At 36.9% G+C, this 27,517-nt stretch overlaps 1 protein-coding gene and 1 long non-coding RNA gene across 3 annotated transcripts in view; both read left to right on the forward strand.

The window, feature by feature from the left end:
• The first annotated feature begins 414 nt into the window (after window positions 1-414).
• On the forward strand, window positions 415-3,318 carry LOC127968981 (uncharacterized). Of its 2 annotated transcripts, XR_008156199.1 has the most exons (4): window positions 415-1,072; window positions 1,174-1,592; window positions 1,763-1,860; window positions 3,100-3,240. It is a non-coding gene; the product is annotated as an uncharacterized LOC127968981 (long non-coding RNA). The 2 variants fall into 2 exon arrangements; XR_008156198.1 differs by having other exon boundaries at window positions 415-1,592; window positions 3,100-3,318.
• Window positions 3,319-5,312: 1,994 nt separating this feature from the next.
• LOC127968979 (phenylethanolamine N-methyltransferase) overlaps window positions 5,313-27,517 on the forward strand; it is a 59,090-nt gene continuing 36,885 nt past the window's right edge. Inside the window, exon 1 of the mRNA XM_052570491.1 lies at window positions 5,313-5,527. Coding sequence (XP_052426451.1) covers window positions 5,332-5,527 — 196 coding nt within the window. The 5' untranslated portion in view covers window positions 5,313-5,331. The remainder of the gene's footprint in view (window positions 5,528-27,517) is intronic.

A 27,517-nucleotide genomic window follows, 5' to 3' on the forward strand; every position in this document is an offset into this window, starting at 1 on the left:
AAAAGTGCATGTTAAGCTACATAATCCTAGAAAATTTTACAAATGTGTCTTGCTTGCCACTAATGACAAGTTAGCTTGGAATAGCAAGGTCATTAATTGACAGAAAAGGCTGAAACGTCCTTTGGTGTGATAAAAAAAAAGTCCTCCATTGTGACACCTGTACTGTCACACCACAGGACAAAGTTTCTTTAAAAATCATTTTAAATAATGAAATAATATTTGTTTAACTCCTTTTTTATACTTTGAAATGCAATAATTACATTCATTAAATTAAGCTCTAATCATCAAAAAAAAAAATTATGAATCTTTAGAATATATGACAATTTCACTTTTTTTAATAAAAAAAGTTACAAAAAATGAACTTTTTTCATGATATTCACATTTCTTCAATACGCACCTTATACACACACACACACACACACACACACACACATACATACATATATGAGTGTTTCGTAAAAGCAACAATACAAAATCTTAAACTATAAAAGTGCCACTTTGTCCCACTATTATGTGCAGGCCTGGCATTTTTCACTGGGCTATAGAACTACAAAATGAATTTTAAATTAGCAATATCATAATTGAATGACATTTTGAATTATGTAGTGATCTAATTCTATCCACCAAACAATTGTATGTGAATGTGTGAGACTTATGGTCATGGTTATAGGGAAATAACAAGAAGAACAAAGTGCAGTAAACGGTAAAACTGTTTGCACTACAAAGTACGTTCATAATTAAGACAATACATTAAAAATAACATGGTAAGATACAGCAGTTTGCAACAGTAAACAGCAAAACAAGCTGTTTGTACAGCTAATATAGCTGGAATGACACCGAAAGCCAGACACATTAAATTTACAAATGGACGCGCACCCTCTTACAGAAAAAAAATAAGGGGAATATGTTTATTCATATGTTTATTTATGTAACGTAAGCGTGTGAATTTTAATTCGTGACGTGCTTTCATGGGTGTGCGCGCGGACCGGATGGAGTTGCCATGGAAACGGAGCGCAACACTGCAAATGTCACGAGGAAACACCCCGTTTCTCGCTGATTTCACTGTTTTCAGGTGAGTTAAGTCCATAAAATCACACAAATATTACTTATAACTGTTGTTGAAACTTCTCTTACTTGTATTTGACTCGCTTCTGTTGTTTATTTACTTCATAGGAACGGTTTACTGTCTTCGAAAAGTCCGTTAGCATTTCTACCGTTTTAAGACGACGTATCGTCAGGTATGATAACTCTTTTGTGCTCTTATTTATGAAAGTTTGGGCTTTTAATCAAATCTTCATCTGTAGATGATAGCTTTTGACTGTTTTGTTGGTAATCTTTCAATGGATGATTGGAAATTGCTTAATTTATTTAACCTTAACATTTACACTTTACTGTTTATCGATGACGTCACGTTATCAAGGAGCGCGAAAATTGGCAGAAAACTAAAGTTGTTTTGATCTTTTATGGTAAACATAAAACTGTTCTGCGATTTCAAGAGTGACAAAATAATCCTTCTACAACAGAAGGGAGTTTCCAAGATTTCAATATTTCTGAAGGGAGCTGCTGACAGAGATGTAGGAAGCGCTGAAAAGGTTGAGTAACCTAATATGCATTTTTTTTCACAATATATATCGCAATTAATCTGTTATTTTATTTATTTATTTATTGCATTTCACCTGTTCTAGCTTGTTTCCATCTAATAAACCTGGAACTGCAGATTAAATATTGTTGGCTCTGTGTCAGATTGCTTGTTTGTTCCTAGATTCTTCAGTGCTGATGGCCTGCTGCATCCAGCAGAGTCGCAGTGAACCTACTGTAAGACAACATCTCCAAGATGCTATTGACCACAAGACTAGAACAGTAAGTCAAACCTCAAATATACAGTACACTAGTGTTCAAAAGCTTGAAGTTGATACAATTTGTAATAATTATCTTCTGCTCACCTCTGTAGTAATTATTTGATTAAAATATGTAAAAAGATTAATATTGTGAAATATTATTACAATTTAAAATAGCTGTTTTCTATGTGAATACATTATAAACTAATTTATTCCTGTGATGTGCAGCTGTATTTTCAGCATCATTTCTCCAGTCTTCAGTGTCACATGGATCCCTCAGAAATGCTGATTTGCTGCTCAAGAAACTTATTATCAGCGTTGAAACAGTTTTGCTGCTTCAATTTTTTTTGTGGAAACCATGATGCATTTTATTTTTCAGGATTCACAGATGAATACAAAGTTCAAAAGACCTGCATTTATTTATGCATTTAGCATACGCTTTTGTCCAAAGCGACTTACAGTGCATTCAGGCTATCAATTTTTACATATCATGTGTTCCCGGGGAATCGAACCATGAACCTTGTGCTAGCTTGCTTGCTAGTGTAGTGCTCTACCAGTTGAGCTACAGGAACACTATTTGAAACAGATGATTTTGAACAGTTTGATGCATGTAACACTAACATTCAAATGTTTGGAGGCTATGTAACAACGAATCCAACAAAAAAAAAAATTCAGCACGTCTGTATTTTAACATTGATCATAATCAGAAATGTTTCTTGAGCAGTAAATCATCATATTAGAATGATTTCTGAAGATGTGTCACTGAAGACTGGAGTAATGATGCTGAACATTCAGCTTTGATCAAAGGAATAAATGACATTTTAACATAATATTCACATAGAAAAGAGTTGTTTTGTATTGTAATAGTCACAGTGTTACTATTTTACTGTAATTTGATTCAATAAATGGAGCCGTGGTGAGCATAAAATATCTTACAGACCCCAAACTCTTGAATGGTTGTGTAAATTACAGTTATGATGTTCCTCCCAGTTAAATTTTATTAAAATGTATTAAATGTTACTCTGGCATATGTAGTCCATTCTATAGAGACTGTGTCTGTTCCCCAAAAACAGACAACAAATAATGTTTATTAAGGGATCTAGAAAAATTATTTCAGTTTAAACCTACTAGATTAAAAATAGTACTCAATGTACTCCATTGATGAAATAGTAAAAAGTGCACATTGCCTGAAATGATATGAACAGCAGCTATGCTAATCTTTCTCCCTTTGCCTTCCTGTTTCTGCAAATTTCCATCCCAGGGTTATTAGAAACTGCACAGCACAGGACTTGCAGGACTTGTGAGGACTTCAGATGATACCAGTACTCAAAAGACCTTAGATGATGGCAACTATAGATGGACACACAAACTACCGCCACTGCAAAAAAAGGTAATGTTAATTTGAAAGAGCTGTGCCACAGTATCAAGGGCTCCCTTATCACTTCTGCTTTCAGTACTGGAGAGTAAAAGATGAATTTTTTTTGTTTGATGTTTTTATTAGTACATATACGTTATCTTGCACATTTTATCTCCCCAACAGATTCTAATTTGAAAGAAGTTTATAATGCATGTTCGCTACTCCCAATTCAGAAGACTGAATCAGCCTGTGTATCTGAATGTTTCTCATACTCACTCCTCTCTGCCGCGTCTGAATTTGGGATTTTCCTTAGCTGTCAGTTATAAACGTCAAAATTAAAATAAATAAACATTTGAAATATATCAGTCTGTGTGTAATGAATAAATATAATATACAAGTTTCACTTTTTGAATGGAATTAGTGAAATAAATCTACTTTTTGATGATATTCTAATTATATGACCAGCACCTGTATATCATTGCTCTTTTGTTGATTTTGATTGCCTCCATTGTCCTCATTTGTAAGTTGCTTTGGATAAAAGTGTCTGCTAAATGTAAATGTAATGTTAATGTGTATTTAACTATATTTATAGATATGTATCTGTATTTTTTATTTTGTAATAATGTAAATGTATTTGTTTTATATCTATACATGCAGTTGTATTCATGTATGTATATTTATTTGTTTAATTTTTATATTTTAATAAAGCATTTTAGACTACATGAGTGTTTTCTTTATTCTGTATGAATTACATATCCATATTTACCCTTTCTAGACACAAAGTCTAGAAAGGGTAAATATGGGCCATATCTAACCCAGAAGTCAGCCACAACTGGGACGGATCTGGGCCACATCTCAGAAATGGCGTGGTTGACATCTGGGCCAGGTGTCGCCCATGCCATTTGTGAGATGCGGCATGGATCTGGTAGAGTTGTGGCTGACTTCTGTCAGACAAAACTGGGCCAGAACTGGCCCAGATGTCACCCACACCATTTATGAGATGTGGCCCAGATCTGGTTCAGTTGTGGCTGACATATGTCAGCCAGACTCAGGTTGAGTCATCGCCGTCATTCCGCGCGGTATGTGGGCCAGAAGAATATGGGAGATGTGGGCCAGAACTGGGCCACAAGTCATTTGCTATCTGGGATAAAACCAAAAAACCATGGTTACTATAGTTAAACCATGGTAACCACAAAATAACCACGGTTTTGCTATATTAACCATAGTTTAACCATGGTATTTGTAGTAAATCTGTGGTTGTACAAATGGTGGTCAACACGACAAAAAACATGGGTTACTACAGTTTTACTATAATAAAACCATGGTTATTTTTCGTAAGGGAGCGCATGCACTCGTCTGTGCGCGCGCGCTTTCAGCACCCGGATGATGACAGAATAAATAACTGCTCATATTCCAGCATAAGTCGTTCACATTGATCAAGAGTGAATGGTTTGTCCAGGTGTTTTTTTTTTTCTCATCGCTATTGTTGTTGTGTCTGGGAACCCAGAATGCACATCCATCTACAGAAACATATATAAACTGCTATTATAGCAAACAATATTACAGATGCTTTGGATTTAAGTTGAACCGCGGTCCCAGCGAGTACCGAACAGTGTGTGGTGAACCGAACGGTACTGGGTTTTTTTTCAGCGAACCATGCCACCCCTACTTGCTACACATTCACACTCAGGGCTTCGCCCCCCTGATGATTAAATTCTATAATCGCCTCTGCTATAAGATGTATGAGTCAGGTTAGGCCATAGAAAATATCATTAACCTGATATAAAAACAATGGAAGTCTAAAGATGCCCTCACTAATTTAATAAAACAAACAAGCATGTGTCTGTGTGTATGTGTTTTTCCACCTAAATAGACCCTTTGTTCAGTTAAATAACATTTGAAAAACAAGTTTACTCAGATATCATCAGTGCCTAAAGTCAAGACAGGAGGTCTGAGTGCTCTCAGGTAGGCAAAACACTTTTATCTTCATAAAGATAAGACTAGCAATAAGGAGACGTAGCACAGACATTGCACATTGAAAAAAGTACCAAATAACCATTAAATCTCATTTATACACAAGTATAAATATGGTCTTCAGCAAAAACATAACAGGCACAGTGATTCAAAGGAGTGGGAATGGAGAGAGACAGAGAAATACAAAGGATAAAGCTAGAAAAGTTAAAGACGGTGGCTTCTATGGAGGCATATTACCAGGGTTTTGATCCTGTAGCTTATCTGCACTATAACTACACTCCACCTCGAGCAGATTTTGAGGGAAGAGGTAGCATTGTCCCATGGAAACTCAGCTGTCTGCACAAAGCCTTTACTGAAGGTGAGCATACATGTGTGTAAGTGAGAGCACCTAGATTTGTATTTTCTGAAGGAAATGACAGAAGTTGCAAAATATGCTAAATAATAATGTTGTCATGACACTTGTTTTTACTTGATTGTATATGAGAACAGAAACAGTATAGGATGTGGAGATTTTACTTATATATCAATCTGAGAAAACGCCACACTCAGTGGTAGATATAAAATTAAGATAAAATTAAATAAAAAAAAATAAGAAGATAATTGAATGAATTAATGAATGAATGAACAAACAAGTGAAAAAAGGTTCCTGGTGGAGGCAGGTAAGGTGAGGTCAGGCCAGCTCCAACACAACTTCTGGTCTGGGGTGTGCTGCTTTCCTGAAACTGGTGTCACATAATATGTGACATAATATGTTGCTGCAGGATCTACAGTTGTAAATATTCAGCCTAAAGAGGCTGTTAAAAACATCAACATAATAGACTTGTGATAGACATGTGATATTTTAATGCTGACACTGTAGTCAGTTTGGACTTATTTTGACACATAGTTGCATGGATACATGATAATGTAAAAGCAAACACAAATGGTTTCAGCTTGCAGTGCCATTGTAGAAAATATTCAAGAACTGTGCAGTATTCAGTGTGTTGTATTCTGCAGTGGTGGACGAAGTACACAAATCAAGTACTTGAGTAAAAGTACAGATAAGTATAATAAAATATTACTCCAGTAAAAGCACTCCTTTTTAAATTTTACTTGAGTGAAAGTACAAACGTAGTTTTTTTTTTTAAGTACTTTAAAAGTACTGATAGATAGATTTATTTTGCAATTTTATATAGGCTACTTAATTTGATGTTAAATTAGCAATTTTTTTTATAGTATTAATTTTAAGTTGGCAAAACTAAATAGTATTTGTAAACTTAATTATCAAGTAAAATTAAGTACTGGTGACTCAAAAGCATTAGTTGAGGTAACTTATTATTAGTGTTCACTTTATTTGTAAATATAAGGAAACCGATTGCCTCACATTTTTAAGTAAGCAAAACTAACAAAAACGAGTTAAGCAAAAACTATGTTGTCACAACATTCATTTTATTGTAACTGTGTACAAAAATTGCTTCTTTAAAGCATGTTTAAAACAAAAAGGGTTGATAGTGAGTGATTAAAACAACCAATAATTCAACCCTACAATAAAGCATTTGTGTTACTCTATACACACAGATAACTGATTAAAACAAAACATTTTTTTTGTGGGTATAGGGATTTGTCACCCATCAACCTACTGTAGATATAACACCCAAAATGCAACAATAGACACAAGACTAAATCTTTGTTATTACTAACAAACACATCTTGTGGAATATTCTCAAGTCCATCCATTGCTATAAGACCCTCCAAAATGATGCCTGTATCAGTGACCTCCAATGGCAAACCTTGTGGAGACATTGGGCTGTCCTCTGGCATCACAGTGAGAATTCCTATCGATACTTGAGGTTCAACTATATCACAGACCTAAGAAAGAAAAGCAATATTAAAATACATTCTTATATTGCAAACGCAAACAAGTGCATGTTCCCAAGGTGCTGTTACTAGTTCTTGAAGTAACATTTAAATTTGTAACAGGGCTTCAGTGGAAATTGTCAGTGATAATTTGGACCTTTTCAGCAAAAGCATCATTTTAACTTTTAATAGCAATGTGATAGGGTGCAGAACGGATGCTGCTAAAACTGTCACGGGACATTGGTAAGGAATAGCTATATAGAGAGACCTTTTTGCGCTGAGTAGTTGGATTGAAATTAGATTGAAAAAATTCAAGACACTATTCTGTATGAGACTTTTATAGTTTGAAGACAGTTTCATCCACATTTTAAGATTTATTTGATCAAATGTTATGGAAAACAAAGTATATTTTACTTGCACTTAAATTTATCTTCTATGTACTTTATATAAAATCTTAAATAGACGTAATGCTGACAAAAAAATTGGGACATCTTTCTTGTAGCACTTTTTACAGATATTAAATTAGAAGAATACTTACAAAGCATGTTTTGAAGAAGTCTGTAGTGTCTTCCCCAAGAAGGACAGCAAGACCACAGAGAACTGCTGTCCGTCGAGCAGTGACATCAGTGATGTTCTAACAAATAATACATAAAACATCAAGATCAACAGTGAAAACAGATCACTTTAAACTTGACAAAATGGATTGCACTATTGTTAAAAAAAAAAAAAAAACACTGCATACTTTTTTTCAGCTGTGCCTTTCTTTGATTCGAAAACTTCCAGAAAACGAGAAGAATGTTTATCAAGGGCTGAGAAGAATTCTTGCTTGAGGTTTTTGCTTGTGATTCGGTTGAACTCAGCAATAATCTACGTAAAGGGGAACAAAATTTCAAAATCGCTGTCTTTGTATGGGCACTGAACCATTTAATTAATTTTCAGATGTTGACGCAAATGGCAGAAAAACAAGGATTCTGTGCAGGGTTCTTTAAATTCACAGAGAGGACAATGAAATATCAAAGGTGTTGGTTTGATCCACTCGTTTGTGTTGCGTTTTCAGAGTGATTTCTTGTTAAATGCACTTTTAGAACATTGAATGATTTAAAAGAACACAAACCGTCTGTGTGAAGGCAAGAAATTTGATTGATTCTTGTTTAGCTTCCATGTTTAATCCAATAATGCTTTAATAGCAGAGCTCTCTTTTCACAGAATAAACACAGAATTTACACTTCCACTCTGCATGTCCACTGCACCAACAAACGTCCGCAAAAAAGTTAATACACAGTTAACAAAGTATATGGATTAATGGTATTAAGAAATTTGTAAAAACATTTTTTAGCATCCACTTTAAAAACTTGCATAAAAGTGTTTTCTTTGCAGCACATCTCTTATTTAATATTCTTTTGCATTTAAAGGCATTAAAGCTGCGGTAGGGAACTTTTGACGCTCTAGCGGTTAATAAACAGAACTGCTTGCGTCTTGCGGAAGAACATCGTAGCCAGAACTACTTCTCTCTGTTTATGTCTATGAAGAATCACAAAGGTACTGAGTTACTCCGCCGCGGTACCCCCGAAGCAATCTAAAATAGTCAGAATATAAACACTTACTATAGGTGCACCCTAGTGATTCAGGACAAGCCAAAAACACGGTTTGGAAAATGGATTCATGGTGTACTCGCTTATTATGTACATTTTTCTACATTTTGAACACAAACAAAGTTACGGACCGCAGCTCTGATTGGTTATTTTTTACCGGGAGCGATGGAGTTTCTGCAAATGGCAATAGGACCACTGGGAGGAGCCAGAGGAGCTTGATTTTTTTCACAGATTATCTGTCTCATATTCTACTGTCAGGACATAATGACAGGTTTAATAAATATGTAAAAAATATTTTTTTTTTACAAAAGTTCCCTACAGCACCTTTAAATAATGTTTTTTTTGGGTCGATTCGTTTGAATCGATTCATTTGAATCAATTCTTTGCCGATAAGTGAAAACACAGAAATACTTTAGAATTTTAAAACAGAAGCCAAACATCCTGTATACTATGCTCAAATGTTCAATTGCAGGTACGAGTAACGTTACACGTGTAAAGATTTTCTCGTCAATCACTAATCTAAAAACAGTTGCTTATATATGTATAAAAACGACATGAACACTAATTATAAACTTGTTAATTTCCCATTGCATACCTTTTCCTTTTACTCAAGTAATTATTAAGTCTATAGCTTCAACTAATCATTCACACAATTACTTGCATTTTACTTAAGTTTGTGTTACTCTATCCACCTCTGTAACTTGTCTGTTGACCTAAAACATGTTTACCTTTAAAGCTAGACGATTACCAATTATTAGATTGCTAAAAGCAATCCAACTCATCCATCGATTTCATATCAATATATTAACAAAATACTACTGTTTATGAACTTTGATTGGTATTTTGTTATTTTGTAATGAAAATGTAGCAGTTAACTATAAGAAATGAGACTCACCTTATCATGCTCTTATCCAGCCACATGCAAATTAATGAACTTGCAATCTGTACCAAGTAACTATGCATGTGCAGTCGTCTTCTTCTTCGTTCTCCTTCCAGTTAATGGCCTCTCACACCTTTGGAGTATTACCGCTACCTACTGTATATCTGGTGCATTCACAATACTTAAACTTTTAAGTTGAGCTAAATTAAGAATTTGAGTTTAAGCACTTTGTGTGGGGAAAAAGTGGGAATTAATTAGTTAAACTAAGTAATGTCAACAAACTTAATAAAATAAGTTAAGTTTACTTAATCATTTTAGTAAGCTCAGCAATTACATTTTACAGTGTAACCCTACCGCTCAAAATACCTGGGATTTACCCAAAATGGGCACTATATGGAGTCAAAATATATATTTAATATATATTTATATGGCCTATGTTGACAAGAGTGACGTAGTAATGTTCACTGTGAAGGTAACACTGTGATGTACTTTAGAGAAAACAGATTTGATCATCTGATTTTAACCAGTAAGAAAAAAGTGTTTTCAAGTTTGTTGTTTTGCTGAACATCACAGTAAAATATGACATGAGAATAACGCCTGAAGTTTGTAAGAATATTTAAGGAAAATATAATTATATTTCCGGAATGAATTTTTTCTTCTTAAACCTTGACTGTGGTGTAAAATCACCCCAGCCAAATGCCCCTAGAGGGCATCACTTCCCACTTTGATAATTATTGTAGTTACCATGTTCTGAACATCACATTCTTTCTCTTTTTTTCCCCAGTTGTAATATATCTAGGTGGTTGAATAAAAATATTTGGACTTTATATCTAAAAAATTACCGCAACTTAGCACCAGCAAGCTTGTTAGCTAGACAGTTAGCATAAGATAACGATATTTACTTATTTTCAGTATGGTTATGAAGAGACATTCATATCGGTCTACTTGGCTAGTTAATCAATATAAAATTGTATACTGTTTATAAACAATATAAAAACAGACACATGTAGAATTTTAATTAAACTTTTCACGTTAGGTCAGCGGGGAATTTGAATGTGCATGACTTATTTTATTTAATCTGTGTTATTTTGATGTTTACATATTTTTACCTCCCTGATGAAAAAAAAAAAAAACAGCATATGCAGGTCCTTTGCTGGTTTATGCTGGTCATGTTCTGGCAAAGGACATAGGGTAAAAACATACCTAACCAACACATGACACTGATGTTGATGTGTCTGCATTCAAGTATTTCAGTGGGCTTAAATAGATTGTTTACAGCAGATTTATTTCACAAACAGCTGACAGTTTTAACCTAAATATGATTTTCAGTTACAATAATTAGTCCTAAAAATCGGTTACTTAATTTTAGCAGAATCAGATGTGTGCACGTGCTCATAAGATCTCCCGGTTCTTACTTGTGAATTCAGTTCACTGCAAACCTTAACACTAAAAGGTTTCTTTTAAATCAGTGAGTTGTTCGACTCGAGAACATCTGCAGTCAGATCATTATAATTCATTAATGAATAGTTTGGTGTGATTTGAGAACCGATTTAAAAGGTTCATTAGAAAGAATCAGTTCATCCTTGAATCTGACACCGTTTATGTGTGTCGGAGCACATGATATATTAAGGATTGTTTTATGAAATGTAGTGAAGAAAAAAGTATGACCTTATGCTTTGGAATGTAGTGAATTTAAAGTAAAAGTTACTCAAAATAAAACTACTCCATTAAAGGGGGGGGGGGGGGGGGGGTGAAATGCTATTTCATGCATACTCAGTTTTTTACACTGTTAAAGAGTTGGATTCCTATACTAAACATGGACAAAGTTTCAAAAATTAAGTTGTATGTTTGAAGGAGTATTTCTGTTCCAAAAATACTCCTTCCGGTTTGTCACAAGTTTCGGAAAGTTTTTTATGAGTATGGCTCTGTGTGACGTTAGATGGAGCGGAATTTCCTTATATTGGTCCTAAGGGCACTTCTGCCGGAAGAGCCACACTCCCGTATAGCAGAGCACTGAGAGCACAGAAGACATTCATTGATCAGAGCGAGAGCGTCGCGAAATGTCACAAAAGAGGTGTGTTTTTGGTTGCCAGGGCAAGACAACCCTGCACAGATTACCAAAAAAAAAAAACAGCATTAAGGGACCAGTGGATGGAGTTTATTTTTACAGAGCATCAACGGAGTTGTGCAAGTGTTTGTGTTTGTTCCCTGCATTTCGAAGATGCTTGTTTTACAAACAAGGCCCAGTTTGACGCCAAATTTGCACATAGTTTATTTCTTAAGGATAATGCAGTCCCAACAAAAAAGGGTCATGATCGTGTGTTGGAACCGCATGCGGTGAGTAAAACTGCTTCAAATATCTTTGTGTTGTTAACTTAGCTTTCGGCGCGTAAGCACATCAAGTAAACAACATGCGATGTTGTCATCAAACTGCACGAGTAAAACTGCTTCAAATATCTCTGTGTTGTTAACTTAGCTATCGGTGCGTAAGCACATCAAGTAAACAACATGCAATTTTGTCATCAAACTGCACTTTCCACATGTACAGCTTAAAAAAAAAAAAGACGACAAGGTGGAACTTAGTCATTTTCCAAAACCGCTAAGCAAATATATACAGTTTCAGTACATACCACATAGAGACGTCGTTGCTGATGCTGCTCTTGTTAAATTTCAGCCTCTGGATCTGATTCTGGATCATAAATATACGCTGAATCTGAATGTTAGCCATGGTTTGTTTTGGATGTGTTTTTCCTTATGGTAATGTCACAGCTTCCAAACGCTCTCAACGCAAAAGCCTACTGGCGCTCGTCATTCTTTAGCTCCGCCCACACGTCACGCCTCCAGCCGGTCGTGTTTTTCCGGCAAAAATCGGTACAGACTATCTTTCTCTTATGAATACAATAGAACTACAGACTTTTTGGAGTTATGAAGGATGCAGTACTACTCTATAGGTACTCAAGATTAGCAGGATATTGAGTGAAAACGAGCATTTCACCCCCCTTTAAAGTACATATGCTTGAAAAATTACAGTATTAATTACTCCGTTACTGTCCATCGTTGGTATTCTGGTCATTTGATCTCAACATGTGGGGTCCCACTCTGATTAAAGCAGCTTTTAAAGAAGAAATAAAAACTGAAAGATCATCCGTTGCCATTAGTTTTTATAGTTATGCTGGTGATGTGCATATGCTGTCTTTTTGTCCAGGTGACTCAAGTATAAAGTATTTGAATGCTGTCTGTGACAATAAGCTAAATCAAGTGACTAAAAACTTAATTTTAAAGTATTACCATATTTTAGAAACAAATATATATATTAAAAAAAAAAGGGAAACAAAATCTTCATCTATTAAATATTTGTTATCAGGGAAGTATTATTATCAGGGGCCAAGCAAAAAAGCTGCATAGCCAGCTGTGTAGCTGCATAACAAAATTACTTCCCCCGCTCCCAACGATTCCTTGGCTCAAGACTACTCAAGTGGAAACTGTGAGTTATTTTCCATCACACAAATTTTCTTGCAATTTAGATTTTTTTTTTCCTTCATGGTTGTAGCCCTGTTGTATCTGTATGTTTTCTTTATTATTATTATGGGCCAAGCCCAAAGGCCTGTGGCCCCTACTGAATCTGTATGTGTTCTTTCTTCTTCTCCATGTCCAATGGGAGTCTAAGGCAGCCCTATAAATGCAACCTAGAAAAATGTTGAAAAATGGCACACTTGTAGTGGTGGACAAGAATAGTGAACTTTGGAGTCTTTAGTACCAACTCTATAGCACCACCACCAGTTCAAAAATACAACATTGAAATTGTAATAACTCTCAAACCCAGAATTCAAGAAAAATGAAACTTAGTATACCTGATTTGACCTGATGAGTTCAAGGCGGGATTTTCAAAGCGTATGGCCATAAAGAGGGTTCATTACCAACTTTATTTGGACCAACAAGCATCTCCGAATCACAACCTGTAAGTATGATTATAAAGTTATGTGTTTGTTTTCTCCCGAGCATCTTATCAGCGCTAGCACTATATGTTAAAGCATTCTACTAAAGGAGGTGAAAAAGGACGTTGCTGCAACTTAGGCAAGCAATGACTGATCTTCCCTAACCTTCACATGTGTGATAGGTGTTCTGTCCTGAACAAACACCCATGACCGAATTCAGTTATAGTCATATCGCCACCTGCTGGTAACAGGAAGTGACATGGTTAACACTGTTATGGACTCCTAGGAACAAATTAAAAAGTGTCAAAAAGTGTTAAATAGGCTGGCAACATACTAGATACATACTAATACATGCTAGCAACATTAGCTTAGTGTTAAAGCATGCTAATAATGTAGTGAAAAAGAAAGTTGCTGTAACTAAGGCAAGCAATGTCCGATCTTCCCCAAACTTCACATGTGTGATATGTGTTCTGCTCTGAACAAACACCCATGACCAAATTCAGTTATAGTCATAGCGCCACCTGCTGGTAACAGGAAGTGACATGGTTAACACTATTACAGACTCCTAGGAACATATTAAAAAGTGTAAACAAGTGTTAAATAGGCTGGCAACATACTAGATACATACTAATAAATGCTAGCAACATCAGCCAAGTGTTGAAGCATGCTAATAATGTAGTGAAAAAGTAAGTTGCTGTAACTCAGGCAAGCAATGTCCAATCTTCCCCAAACTTCTCACGTGTGATAGGTGTCCTGTTCCGGACAAACACCCATGAACAAATTCAGTAATAGTCATAGCGCTACCTGCTGGTAACAGGAAGTGACAAGGTTAACACTGTTATGAACTCCTAAGAATAAATTACAAAAGTGTCAAAAAGGGTTAAATAGGCTGGCAACATGCTAGAACCATAATAAAACATGCTAGCAACATTTATCTAAGTGTTAAAGCATGCAACTATGGCATTGAATAAGGAAGTTGTTGAAACTCAAGATAGCAACGTCCGATCTGCCCCAAACTTCACACGTTTGACAAGAGTCCCGTACTGAACACATCAACATGCCCGTATTTAGTTATAGTAATAGCACCACCTGCTGGCAACAGGAAGTGTCATGTTTAACAACTTTATGCACTATTTGCAACAAAATACAATTTGCCATTATGTGATGATCATGCTAGAAATATTTTCAAACATTCTAACAACAACTATGTGCTAAAGGATGCTATTAATACTATGAAACAGGAAGTTGTTGTAACTCATGCATACAATTCCCAATCTGACCCAAACTTCACATGTTTTATAAGAGTCCTGGCCTGAACACAACTAAAGTCCAATATTCAATTATAAGTATAGCGCCGCCTGCTGGCAACAGGAATGACTTATTTCATACTAACTTAAACATGAGATGTCTGATCTGCCTGAAACTTTGCATGTTTGGTAAGAGTCCTGGCCTAAAGACATTTACATGGCGATATTCAGTTATAATCATAACGCCACCTGTTGGCAGCAGGAAATGTGGCAAAAATATTTACTGTTTTATAAGCATATGGCCCAACGTTCTACGGTTCCTCCTATGGGCACCGGGTGGTGGTGAGCCCGGGTGCGAGGGCCCGTTCATCGCTGCTCGCAGCTTTAATTATTATTATTCCGCTTCTTCTTCTTCCAAATGAATCGCATTTTTGAGGGCTTAAAAATGCTCAAAAAGTCATGAATCTTTGCACACGCGTCAAACCTGGTGAAAATTTTCGTCTGATATAGAATTCAGAAAAGGGTGTGGCAAAATGGCACGACAGCCCCACCTATACTAAGAAAATCAACAGCCTTCCAGCTATGTTTCACGTACATGCACGAAAATTGGCACACATATGTAAAACACCAATACCTACAAAAAAGACTCTTGGAGCAAAATTCTAAACCCAACAGGAAGTCGGTTATTTTTAATATTATGAGCAAATTTTGTGTAATTTTGGTCATTTCCATGTGTTATATTTTAATGAACTCCTCCTAGAGATTTCTTCAAATCAACACCAAATTTGGTATGCCTAATCTAAAGGCCTTTGCGATGTTAAATTGCGAAGATCTTGAGTTTTCGTTGAAGGGCGTGTCCGTGGCAGCCTGGTGAATTTCGATGATTCGCCATGAAAAATGAAGTTGCTATAACTCAGACATACAATGTCCAATCCGCCCCAAACTTCACGTTCACAGAAACAGAAAGTGACAAGATTAACACTGTTATGGACTTCTAAGAACAAATTAAAAAGTGTCAATAAGTTTAAATAGGCTGGCAGCATGCTAGAAACATAACGAAAGATGCTAGCAACACTTAGCTAAGTTTTAAAGCATTCTACTAAGGCAGTGAAAAAGGAAGTTGCTGTAAAAAAGGCAAGCAATTTCCGATCTTCCCCAAACATCATACGTGTGATAGGTGTTCTGTCCTGAACAAACAACCATGACCAAATTCAGTTATAGTCATAGCGCCACCTGCTGGTAACAGGAAGTGACATGGTTAACACTATTACAGACTCCTAGGAACATATTAAAAAGTGTAAACAAGTGTTAAATAGGCTGGCAACATACTAGATACATACTAATAAATGCTAGCAACATCAGCTAAGTGTTGAAGCATGCTAATAATGTAGTGAAAAAGTAAGTTGCTGTAACTCAGGCAAGCAATGTCCAATCTTCCCCAAACTTCTCACGTGTGATAGGTGTCCTGTTCCGGACAAACACCCATGAACAAATTCAGTAATAGTCATAGCGCTACCTGCTGGTAACAGGAAGTGACAAGGTTTACACTGTTATGAACTCCTAAGAATAAATTACAAAAGTGTCAAAAAGGGTTAAATAGGCTGGCAACATGCTAGAACCATAATAAAACATGCTAGCAACATTTATCTAAGTGTTAAAGCATGCAACTATGGCATTGAATAAGGAAGTTGTTGAAACTCAAGATAGCAACGTCCGATCTGCCCCAAACTTCACACATTTGACAAGAGTCCCGTACTGAACACATCAACATGCCTGTATTTAGTTATAGTAATAGCACCACCTGCTGGCAACAGGAAGTGTCATGTTTAACAACTTTATGCACTATTTGCAACAAAATACAATTTGCCATTATGTGATGATCATGCTAGAAATATTTTCAAACATTCTAACAACACTTACTATGTGCTAAAAAATGCTATTAATACTATGAAACAGGAAGTTGTTGTAACTCATGCATACAATTCCCAATCTGACCCAAACTTCACATGTTTTATAAGAGTCCTGGCCTGAACACAACTAAAGTCCAATATTCAATTATAAGTATAGCGCCGCCTGCTGGCAACAGGAATGACTTATTTCATACTAACTTAAACATGAGATGTCTGATCTGCCTGAAACTTTGCATGTTTGGTAAGAGTCCTGGCCTAAAGACATTTACATGGCGATATTCAGTTATAATCATAACGCCACCTGTTGGCAGCAGGAAATGTGGCAAAAATATTTACTGTTTTATAAGCATATGGCCCAACGTTCTACGGTTCCTCCTATGGGCACCGGGTGGTGGTGAGCCCGGGTGCGAGGGCCCGTTCATCGCTGCTCGCAGCTTTAATTATTATTATTCCGCTTCTTCTTCTTCCAAATGAATCGCATTTTTGAGGGCTTAAAAATGCTCAAAAAGTCATGAATCTTTGCACACGCGTCAAACCTGGTGAAAATTTTCGTCTGATATAGAATTCAGAAAAGGGTGTGGCAAAATGGCACGACAGCCCCACCTATACTAAGAAAATCAACAGCCTTCCAGCTATGTTTCACGTACATGCACGAAAATTGGCACACATATGTAACACACCAATACCTACAAAAAAGACTCTTGGAGCAAAATTCTAAACCCAACAGGAAGTCGGTTATTTTTAATATTATGAGCAAATTTTGTGTAATTTTGGTCATTTCCATGTGTTATATTTTAATGAACTCCTCCTAGAGATTTCTTCAAATCAACACAAAATTTGGTATGCCTAATCTAAAGGCCTTTGCGATGTTAAATTGCGAAGATCTTGAGTTTTCGTTGAAGGGCGTGTCCGTGGCAGCCTGGCGAATTTCGATGATTCGCCATGAAAAATGAAGTTGCTATAACTCAGACATACAATGTCCAATCCGCCCCAAACTTCACGTTCACAGAAACAGAAAGTGACACGATTAACACTGTTATGGACTTCTAAGAACAAATTAAAAAGTGTCAATAAGTTTAAATAGGCTGGCAGCATGCTAGAAACATAACGAAAGATGCTAGCAACACTTAGCTAAGTGTTAAAGCATTCTACTAAGGCAGTGAAAAAGGAAGTTGCTGTAAAAAAGGCAAGCAATTTCCGATCTTCCCCAAACATCATACGTGTGATAGGTGTTCTGTCCTGAACAAACAACCATGACCAAATTCAGTTATAGTCATAGCGCCACCTGCTGGTAACAGGAAGTGACATGGTTAACACTATTACAGACTCCTAGGAACATATTAAAAAGTGTAAACAAGTGTTAAATAGGCTGGCAACATACTAGATACATACTAATAAATGCTAGCAACATCAGCTAAGTGTTGAAGCATGCTAATAATGTAGTGAAAAAGTAAGTTGCTGTAACTCAGGCAAGCAATGTCCAATCTTCCCCAAACTTCTCACGTGTGATAGGTGTCCTGTTCCGGACAAACACCCATGAACAAATTCAGTAATAGTCATAGCGCTACCTGCTGGTAACAGGAAGTGACAAGGTTTACACTGTTATGAACTCCTAAGAATAAATTACAAAAGTGTCAAAAAGGGTTAAATAGGCTGGCAACATGCTAGAACCATAATAAAACATGCTAGCAACATTTATCTAAGTGTTAAAGCATGCAACTATGGCATTGAATAAGGAAGTTGTTGAAACTCAAGATAGCAACGTCCGATCTGCCCCAAACTTCACACGTTTGACAAGAGTCCCGTACTGAACACATCAACATGCCTGTATTTAGTTATAGTAATAGCACCACCTGCTGGCAACAGGAAGTGTCATGTTTAACAACTTTATGCACTATTTGCAACAAAATACAATTTGCCATTATGTGATGATCATGCTAGAAATATTTTCAAACATTCTAACAACAACTATGTGCTAAAGGATGCTATTAATACTATGAAACAGGAAGTTGTTGTAACTCATGCATACAATTCCCAATCTGACCCAAACTTCACATGTTTTATAAGAGTCCTGGCCTGAACACAACTAAAGTCCAATATTCAATTATAAGTATAGCGCCGCCTGCTGGCAACAGGAATGACTTATTTCATACTAACTTAAACATGAGATGTCTGATCTGCCTGAAACTTTGCATGTTTGGTAAGAGTCCTGGCCTAAAGACATTTACATGGCGATATTCAGTTATAATCATAACGCCACCTGTTGGCAGCAGGAAATGTGGCAAAAATATTTACTGTTTTATAAGCATATGGCCCAACGTTCTACGGTTCCTCCTATGGGCACCGGGTGGTGGTGAGCCCGGGTGCGAGGGCCCGTTCATCGCTGCTTGCAGCTTTAATTATTATTATTCCGCTTCTTCTTCTTCCAAATGAATCGCATTTTTGAGGGCTTAAACATGCTCAAAAAGTCATGAATCTTTGCACACGCGTCAAACCTGGTGAAAATTTTCGTCTGATATAGGATTCAGAAAGGGGTGTGGCAAAATGGCTCGACAGCCCCACCTATACTAAGAAAATCAACAGCCTTCCAGCTATGTTTCACGTACATGCACGAAAATTGGCACACATATGTAACACACCAATACCTACAAAAAAGACTCTTGGAGCAAAATTCTAAACCCAACAGGAAGTCGGTTATTTTTAATATTATGAGCAAATTTTGTGTAATTTTGGTCATTTCCATGTGTTGTATTTTAATGAACTCCTCCTAGAGATTTCTTCAAATCAACACCAAATTTGGTATGCGTAATCTAAAGGCCTTTGCGATGTTAAATTGCGAAGATCTTGAGTTTTCGTTGAAGGGCGTGTCCGTGGCGGCCTGGCGAATTTCGATGATTCGCCATGAAAAATGAAGTTGCTATAACTCAGACATACAATGTCCAATCCGCCCCAAACTTCACTTTCACAGAAACAGAAAGTGACAAGATTAACACTGTTATGGACTTCTAAGAACAAATTAAAAAGTGTCAATAAGTTTTAAATAGGCTGGCAGCATGCTAGAAACATAACGAAAGATGCTAGCAACACTTAGCTAAGTGTTAAAGCATTCTACTAAGGCAGTGAAAAAGGAAGTTGCTGTAAAAAAGGCAAGCAATTTCCGATCTTCACCAAACATCATACGTGTGATAGGTGTTCTGTCCTGAACAAACAACCATGACCAAATTCAGTTATAGTCATAGCGCCACCTGCTGGTAACAGGAAGTGACATGGTTAACACTATTACAGACTCCTAGGATCATATTAAAAAGTATAAACAAGTGTTAAATAGGCTGGCAACATACTAGATACATACTAATACATGCTTGCAACATTAGCTAAGTGTTAAAGCATTCTACTAAGGCAATAAAAAGGAAGTTGCTGTAACTCAGGCAAGCAATGTCCGATCTTCCCCAAACTTCACACGTGTGATAGGTGTTCTGTTCTGAACAAACACCCATGACCAAATTCAGTTATAATAATAGCGCCACCTGCTGGTAACAGGAAGTGACAAGATTAACACTGTTAAGGACTTCTAAGAACAAATTATAAAGTGTCAATAAGTATTTAATAGGCTGGCAACATTCTAGAAGCAGACTAAAACATGCTAGCATCACTTAGCTAAGTGCCAAAGCATGCTACTAATGCAGAGAAAAAGGATGCTGCTGTAACTCAGGCAAGCAATGTCCGATCTTCCACAAACTGCACTGGTGTGATAGGTGTTCTGCTCTGAACAAACACCCATGAAGAAATTCAGTAATAGTCATAGCGCCACCTGCTGGTAACAGGAAGTGACAAGGTTAACACTGTTACAGACTCCTAGGAACATATTTAAAAGTGTAAACAAATGTTAATTAGGCTGGCAACATACTAGAAACACAATAAAACATGCTAGCAACACTTAGCTAAGTGTTGAAGCATTCTACTAAGTCAGTGAAAAAGGAATTTGCTGTAACTAAGGCAAGCAATGTCCGATCTTCCCCAAATTTCAAACGTGTGATAGGTTAACTGTCCTGAAAAAATACCCATGAAAAAATTCAGTTATAGTTATAGCACCACCTGCTGGTCACAGGAAGTGACATGGTTAACACTACTACAGACTCCTATGAACATATTAAGAAAGTGTAAACAAGTGTTAAATAGGCTGGCAGCATACTAGATACATACTAATACATGCTAGCAACATTAGCTAAGTGTTAAAGCATGCTAATAATGTAGTGAAAGAGAAAGTTGCTGTAACTAAGGCAAGCAATGTTCAATCTTCCCCAAACTGCACACGTGTGATAGGTGTTCTGTTTTGAACAAACACCAATGACCAAATGCAGTTATAGTCATAGCGCCACCTGCTGGTAACAGGAAGTGACAAGGTTAACAATGTTATGGACTTCTAAGAACAAACTAAAAAGTGTCAATAAGTGTTAAACAGGCTGGCAGCATGCTAGAAACATAACTAAAGATGCTAACAACACTTAGCTAAGTGTTAAAGCATCCAACTAAGGCAGTGAAAAAGGAAGTTGCTGTAAAAAAAGGCAAGCAATGTCCGATCTTCCCCAAACTTCACACGTGTGATAGGTGTTCTCTGTCCTGAACAAACAACCATGACCAAATTCAGTTATAGTCATAGTGCCACCTGCTGGTAACAGGAAGTGACATGGTTAACACTGTTACAGACTACTAGGAACATATTAAAATGTGTAAACAAGTGTTAAATAGGCTGGCAACATACTAGATACATACTAATACATGTTAGCAACACTTAGCTTAGTGCTAAATCATGCTAATAATGTAGTGAAAAAGAAAGTTGCTGTAAAAAAGGCAAGCAATGTCCGATCTTCCCCAAACTTCACACGCGTGATAGGTGTTCTGTCCTGAACAAACAACCATGACCAAATTCAGTAATAGTCATAGCGACACCTGCTGGTAACAGGAAGTGACAAGGTTAACACTGTTATGGACTTCTAAGAACAAATTAAAAAGTGTCAATAAGTGTTAAATAGGCTGGCAACATGCTAGAAACATAACGAAAGATGCTAGCAACACTTAGCTAAGTGTTAAAGCATGCAACTATGGCATTGAATAAGGACGTTGTTGTAACTCAAGAGCTAGCAACATCCGATCTTCCCCAAACTTCACACGTTTGACAAGAGTCCAGTACTGAACACATCAGCATGCCCGTATTCAGTTATAGTCATAGCGCCACCTGCTGGTAACAGGAAGTGTCATGTTTAACAATTTTATGCACTATTTGCAACACAATCAAATTTGCCATTGTGTGCTAATCATGCTAGAAATACTTTCAAACATTCTAACAACACTTACTATGTGCTAAAGAATGCTATTAATACTATGCAACAGGAAGTTTTTGTAACTCATGCATACAATTCCCAATCTGACCCAAACTTCACGTTTTATAAGAGTCCTGGCCTGAACACTAAAGTCCAATATTCAATTATAAGTATGGCGACGCCTGCTGGCAACAGGAATGACTTATTTCATACTAACATAAACATGAGATGTCTGATCTGCCTGAAACATTGCATGTTTGGTAAGAGTCCTGGCCTAAAGACATTTACATGGCGATATTCAGTTATAATCATAACGCCACCTGTTGGCAGCAGGAAATGTGGCAAAAATATATGAAAGAGAAAGTTGATGTAACTAAGGCAAGCAATGTCCAATCTTCCCCAAACTGCACACGTGTGATAGGCGTTCTGTTCTGAACAAACACCAATGACCAAATTCAGTTATAGTCATAGCGCCACCTGCTGTTAACAGGAAGTGACAAGGTTAACAATGTTATGGACTTCTAAGAACAAATTAAAAAGTGTCAATAAGTGTTAAACAGGCTGGCAGCAAGCTAGAAACATAACTAAAGATGCTAGCAACACTTAGCTAAGTGTTGAAGCATTCTACTAAGTCAGTGAAAAAGGAATTTGCTGTAACTAAGGCAAGCAATGTCCGATCTTCCCCAAATTTCAAACGTGTGATGGGTGTCCTCTGTCCTGAACAAACAACCATGAAAAAAATCAGTTATAGTTATAGCACCACCTGCTGGTCACAGGAAGTGACATGGTTAACACTACTACAGACTCCTATGAACATATTAAAAAAGTGTAAACAAGTGTTAAATAGGCTGGCAGCATACTAGATACATACTAATACATGCTAGCAACATTAGCTAAGTGTTAAAGCATGTTAATAATGTAGTGAAAGAGAAAGTTGCTGTAACTAAGGCAAGCAATGTCCAATCTTCCCCAAACTGCACACGTGTGATAGGCGTTCTGTTCTGATCAAACACCAATGACCAAATTCAGTTATAGTCATAGCGCCACCTGCTGTTAACAGGAAGTGACAAGGTTAACAATGTTATGGACTTCTAAGAACAAATTAAAAAGTGTCAATAAGTGTTAAACAGGCTGGCAGCAAGCTAGAAACATAACTAAAGATGCTAGCAACACTTAGCTAAGTGTTGAAACATTCTACTAAGTCAGTGAAAAAGGAATTTGCTGTAACTAAGGCAAGCAATGTCCGATCTTCCCCAAATTTCAAACGTGTGATAGGTTAACTGTCCTGAAAAAATATCCATGAAAAAATTCAGTTATAGTTATAGCACCACCTGCTGGTCACAGGAAGTGACATGGTTAACACTATTACAGACTCCTATGAACATATTAAAAAAGTGTAAACAAGTGTTAAATAGGCTGGCAGCATACTAGATACATACTAATACATGCTAGCAACATTAGCTAAGTGTTAAAGCATGCCAATAATGTAGTGAAAGAGAAAGTTGCTGTAACTAAGGCAAGCAATGTCCGATCTTCCCCAAACTTCACACGTGTGATAGGTGTTCTCTGTCCTGAACAAACAACCATGACCAAATTCAGTTATAGTCATAGTGCCACCTGCTGGTAACAGGAAGTGACATGGTTAACACTGTTACAGACTACTAGGAACATATTAAAATGTGTAAACAAGTGTTAAATAGGCTGGCAACATACTAGATACATACTAATACATGCTAGCAACACTTACCTTAGTGCTAAATCATGCTAATAATGTAGTGAAAAAGAAAGTTGCTGTAAAAAAGGCAAGCAATGTCCGATCTTCCCCAAACTTCACACGCGTGATAGGCGTTCTGTTCTGATCAAACACCAATGACCAAATTCAGTTATAGTCATAGCGCCACCTGCTGTTAACAGGAAGTGACAAGGTTAACAATGTTATGGACTTCTAAGAACAAATTAAAAAGTGTCAATAAGTGTTAAACAGGCTGGCAGCAAGCTAGAAACATAACTAAAGATGCTAGCAACACTTAGCTAAGTGTTGAAACATTCTACTAAGTCAGTGAAAAAGGAATTTGCTGTAACTAAGGCAAGCAATGTCCGATCTTCCCCAAATTTCAAACGTGTGATAGGTTAACTGTCCTGAAAAAATATCCATGAAAAAATTCAGTTATAGTTATAGCACCACCTGCTGGTCACAGGAAGTGACATGGTTAACACTATTACAGACTCCTATGAACATATTAAAAAAGTGTAAACAAGTGTTAAATAGGCTGGCAGCATACTAGATACATACTAATACATGCTAGCAACATTAGCTAAGTGTTAAAGCATGCCAATAATGTAGTGAAAGAGAAAGTTGCTGTAACTAAGGCAAGCAATGTCCGATCTTCCCCAAACTTCACACGTGTGATAGGTGTTCTCTGTCCTGAACAAACAACCATGACCAAATTCAGTTATAGTCATAGTGCCACCTGCTGGTAACAGGAAGTGACATGGTTAACACTGTTACAGACTACTAGGAACATATTAAAATGTGTAAACAAGTGTTAAATAGGCTGGCAACATACTAGATACATACTAATACATGCTAGCAACACTTACCTTAGTGCTAAATCATGCTAATAATGTAGTGAAAAAGAAAGTTGCTGTAAAAAAGGCAAGCAATGTCCGATCTTCCCCAAACTGCACACGTGTGATAGGCGTTCTGTTCTGAACAAACACCAATGACCAAATTCAGTTATAGTCATAGCGCCACCTGCTGTTAACAGGAAGTGACAAGGTTAACAATGTTATGGACTTCTAAGAACAAATTAAAAAGTGTCAATAAGTGTTAAACAGGCTGGCAGCAAGCTAGAAACATAACTAAAGATGCTAGCAACACTTAGCTAAGTGTTAAAGCATCCAACTAAGGCAGTGAAAAAGGAAGTTGCTGTAAAAAAAGGCAAGCAATGTCCGATCTTCCCCAAACTTCACACGTGTGATAGGTGTTCTGTCCTGAACAAACAACCATGACCAAATTCAGTTATAGTCATAGTGCCACCTGCTGGTAACAGGAAGTGACATGGTTAACACTGTTACAGACTCTTAGGAACATATTAAAAAGTGTAAACAAGTGTTAAATAGGCTGGCAACATACTAGATACATACTAATACATGCTAGCAACACTTAGCTTAGTGCTAAAGCATGCTAATAATGTAGTGAAAAAGAAAGTTGCTGTAAAAAAGGCAAGCAATGTCCAAACTTCCCCAAACTTCACACGTGTGATAGGTGTTCTGTCCTGAACAAACAACCATGACCAAATTCAGTAATAGTCATAGCGCCACCTGCTGGTAACAGGAAGTGATAAGGTTAACACTGTTATGGACTTCTAAGAACAAATTAAAAGGTGTCAATAAGTGTTAAATAGGCTGGCAACATGCTAGAAACATAACGAAAGATGCTAGCAACACTTAGCTAAGTGTTAAAGCATGCAACTATGGCATTGAATAAGGAAGTTGTTGTAACTCAAGCTAGCAACATCCGATCTTCCCCAAACTTCACACGTTTGACAAGAGTCCCGTACTGAACACATCATCATGCCCGTAATCAGTTATAGTCATAGCGCCACCTGCTGGTAACAGGAAGTGTCATGTTTAACAATTTTATGCACTATTTGCAACACAATCAAATTTGCCATTGTGTGCTAATCATGCTAGAAATACTTTCAAACATTCTAACAACACTTACTATGTGCTAAAGGATGCTATTAATACTATGAAACAGGAAGTTGTTGTAACTCATGCATACAATTCCCAATCTGACCCAAACTTCACGTTTTATAAGAGTCCTGGCCTGAACACTAAAGTCCAATATTCAATTATAAGTATGGCGACGCCTGCTCAACAGGAATGACTTATTTCATACTAACTTAAACATGAGATGTCTGATCTGCCTGAAACTTTGCATGTTTGGTAAGAGTCCTGGCCTAAAGACATTTACATGGCGATATTCAGTTATAATCATAACGCCACCTGTTGGCAGCAGGAAATGTGGTAAAAATATTTACTATTTTATAAGCATATGGCCCAACTTTCACGGTTCCTCATATGGGCACCGGGTCGTGGTGAGCCAGGGTGCGAGGGCCCGTTAAAAGCTGCTTACAGCTTTAATTATTATTATACTTCTTCTCCAAAGTGAATCGCATTTTTGAGGGCCTAAACATACTCAAAAAGTCATGAAACTTTGCACACACCTCAGAGCCGGCGACAATTTACATCTGATATGGGTTTCAGAAGTGAGTGTGGCAAAATGGCTTGACAGAGCCACCTATACACGTTCAATGGTGTGCGCCTCGAGTTATGTTTCACGTACATGTATGAAAATCGGTACACACATGTAACTCTCCAATATCTACAAAAAAGTCTCTTGGAGTAAAATTCTAATCCCAACAGGAAGTCAGTTATTTTTAATATTATGAGCAAATTTTGTGTCATTTTTGCCATTTCCATGTGCTGTATTTTAACGAACTCCTCCTAGAGATTTATTCAGATCAACACCAAATTTGGTATGCCTAATCTAAAGGTCTTTGCGATGTTAAATTGTGAAGATCTTGATGTTTCGTTAAAGGGCCTGTCCATGACACGGGACAAAATTCGATGTCTTGCCATGGGAGTAGAATTTGATGTAACTCAGGCATAAAATATCAGATCTTGCCCAAACTTCACATGTTTGATAAGAGTACTGACCTGCACACATCTGGAGGCGAATATTCCATTGGGTGTGGCAAAATGGCTCGATAGCACCACCTATACAATTTCAATGGAGTGCGCCTCGAGCTGCGTGTCACATACATGTATGAAAAGCGGTACACATATGTAACACACCAATAGCTACAAAAAAGTCTCTTGGTACGAAATCCGAATCCCAACAGGAAGTCAGTTATTTTGAATTTTCCCTGCAAAATTGGTGTTGTTTTTGCCATTTTCAGGGGTTGTACTTTAACGAACTCCTCCTAGAGATTTATTCAGATCAACACCAAACTTGGTCAGTGTAATCTAAAGGCCTTTGCGATGTTAAATTGCAAAGATCTTGATGTTTCCTTAAAGGGCGTGTCCATGGCGGCCTGAGAAATTTCGATGTTTCGCCATGAAAAAGGAAGTTGCTGTAACTCAGATATACAATTTCCAATCTGCCCCAAACTTTGTATGTTAGATAAGACTTCTGCCCTTACCAGATCTACATGCCCATATTCAGTTATAGTCATAGCACCACCTGCTGGCAACAGGAAGTGACATATTTTACGCTGCAACAAACTACTCCTAGAGATTTTTTTTACATTAATGTATTTTTGTGGTCAATCTAATATGAAGGCCTGTGCAATGTTAAATTGTGGAGATCTTGAGTTTTTGTTAAAGGGCAGGTCCATGGCGCCATGACAAAATTTGATGTCTCGCCACAGCAAGAGAAGTAGTTGTAAACCAGGCATTAAACGTTCGATCTTCCCCAAACTTCACATGTTTGATAAGAATCCTGGCCTGAACACATCTGAAGGCCAATATTCCATAATAATGATAGCGCCACCTGCTGGCAACAGGAAGATTGGCACATATATGGAATATACTTTGATATATTCCACTTATATTTATGA

Source organism: Carassius gibelio, chromosome B12 (assembly GCF_023724105.1).
Source record: "Carassius gibelio isolate Cgi1373 ecotype wild population from Czech Republic chromosome B12, carGib1.2-hapl.c, whole genome shotgun sequence".
Lineage (NCBI taxonomy): Eukaryota > Metazoa > Chordata > Actinopteri > Cypriniformes > Cyprinidae > Carassius > Carassius gibelio.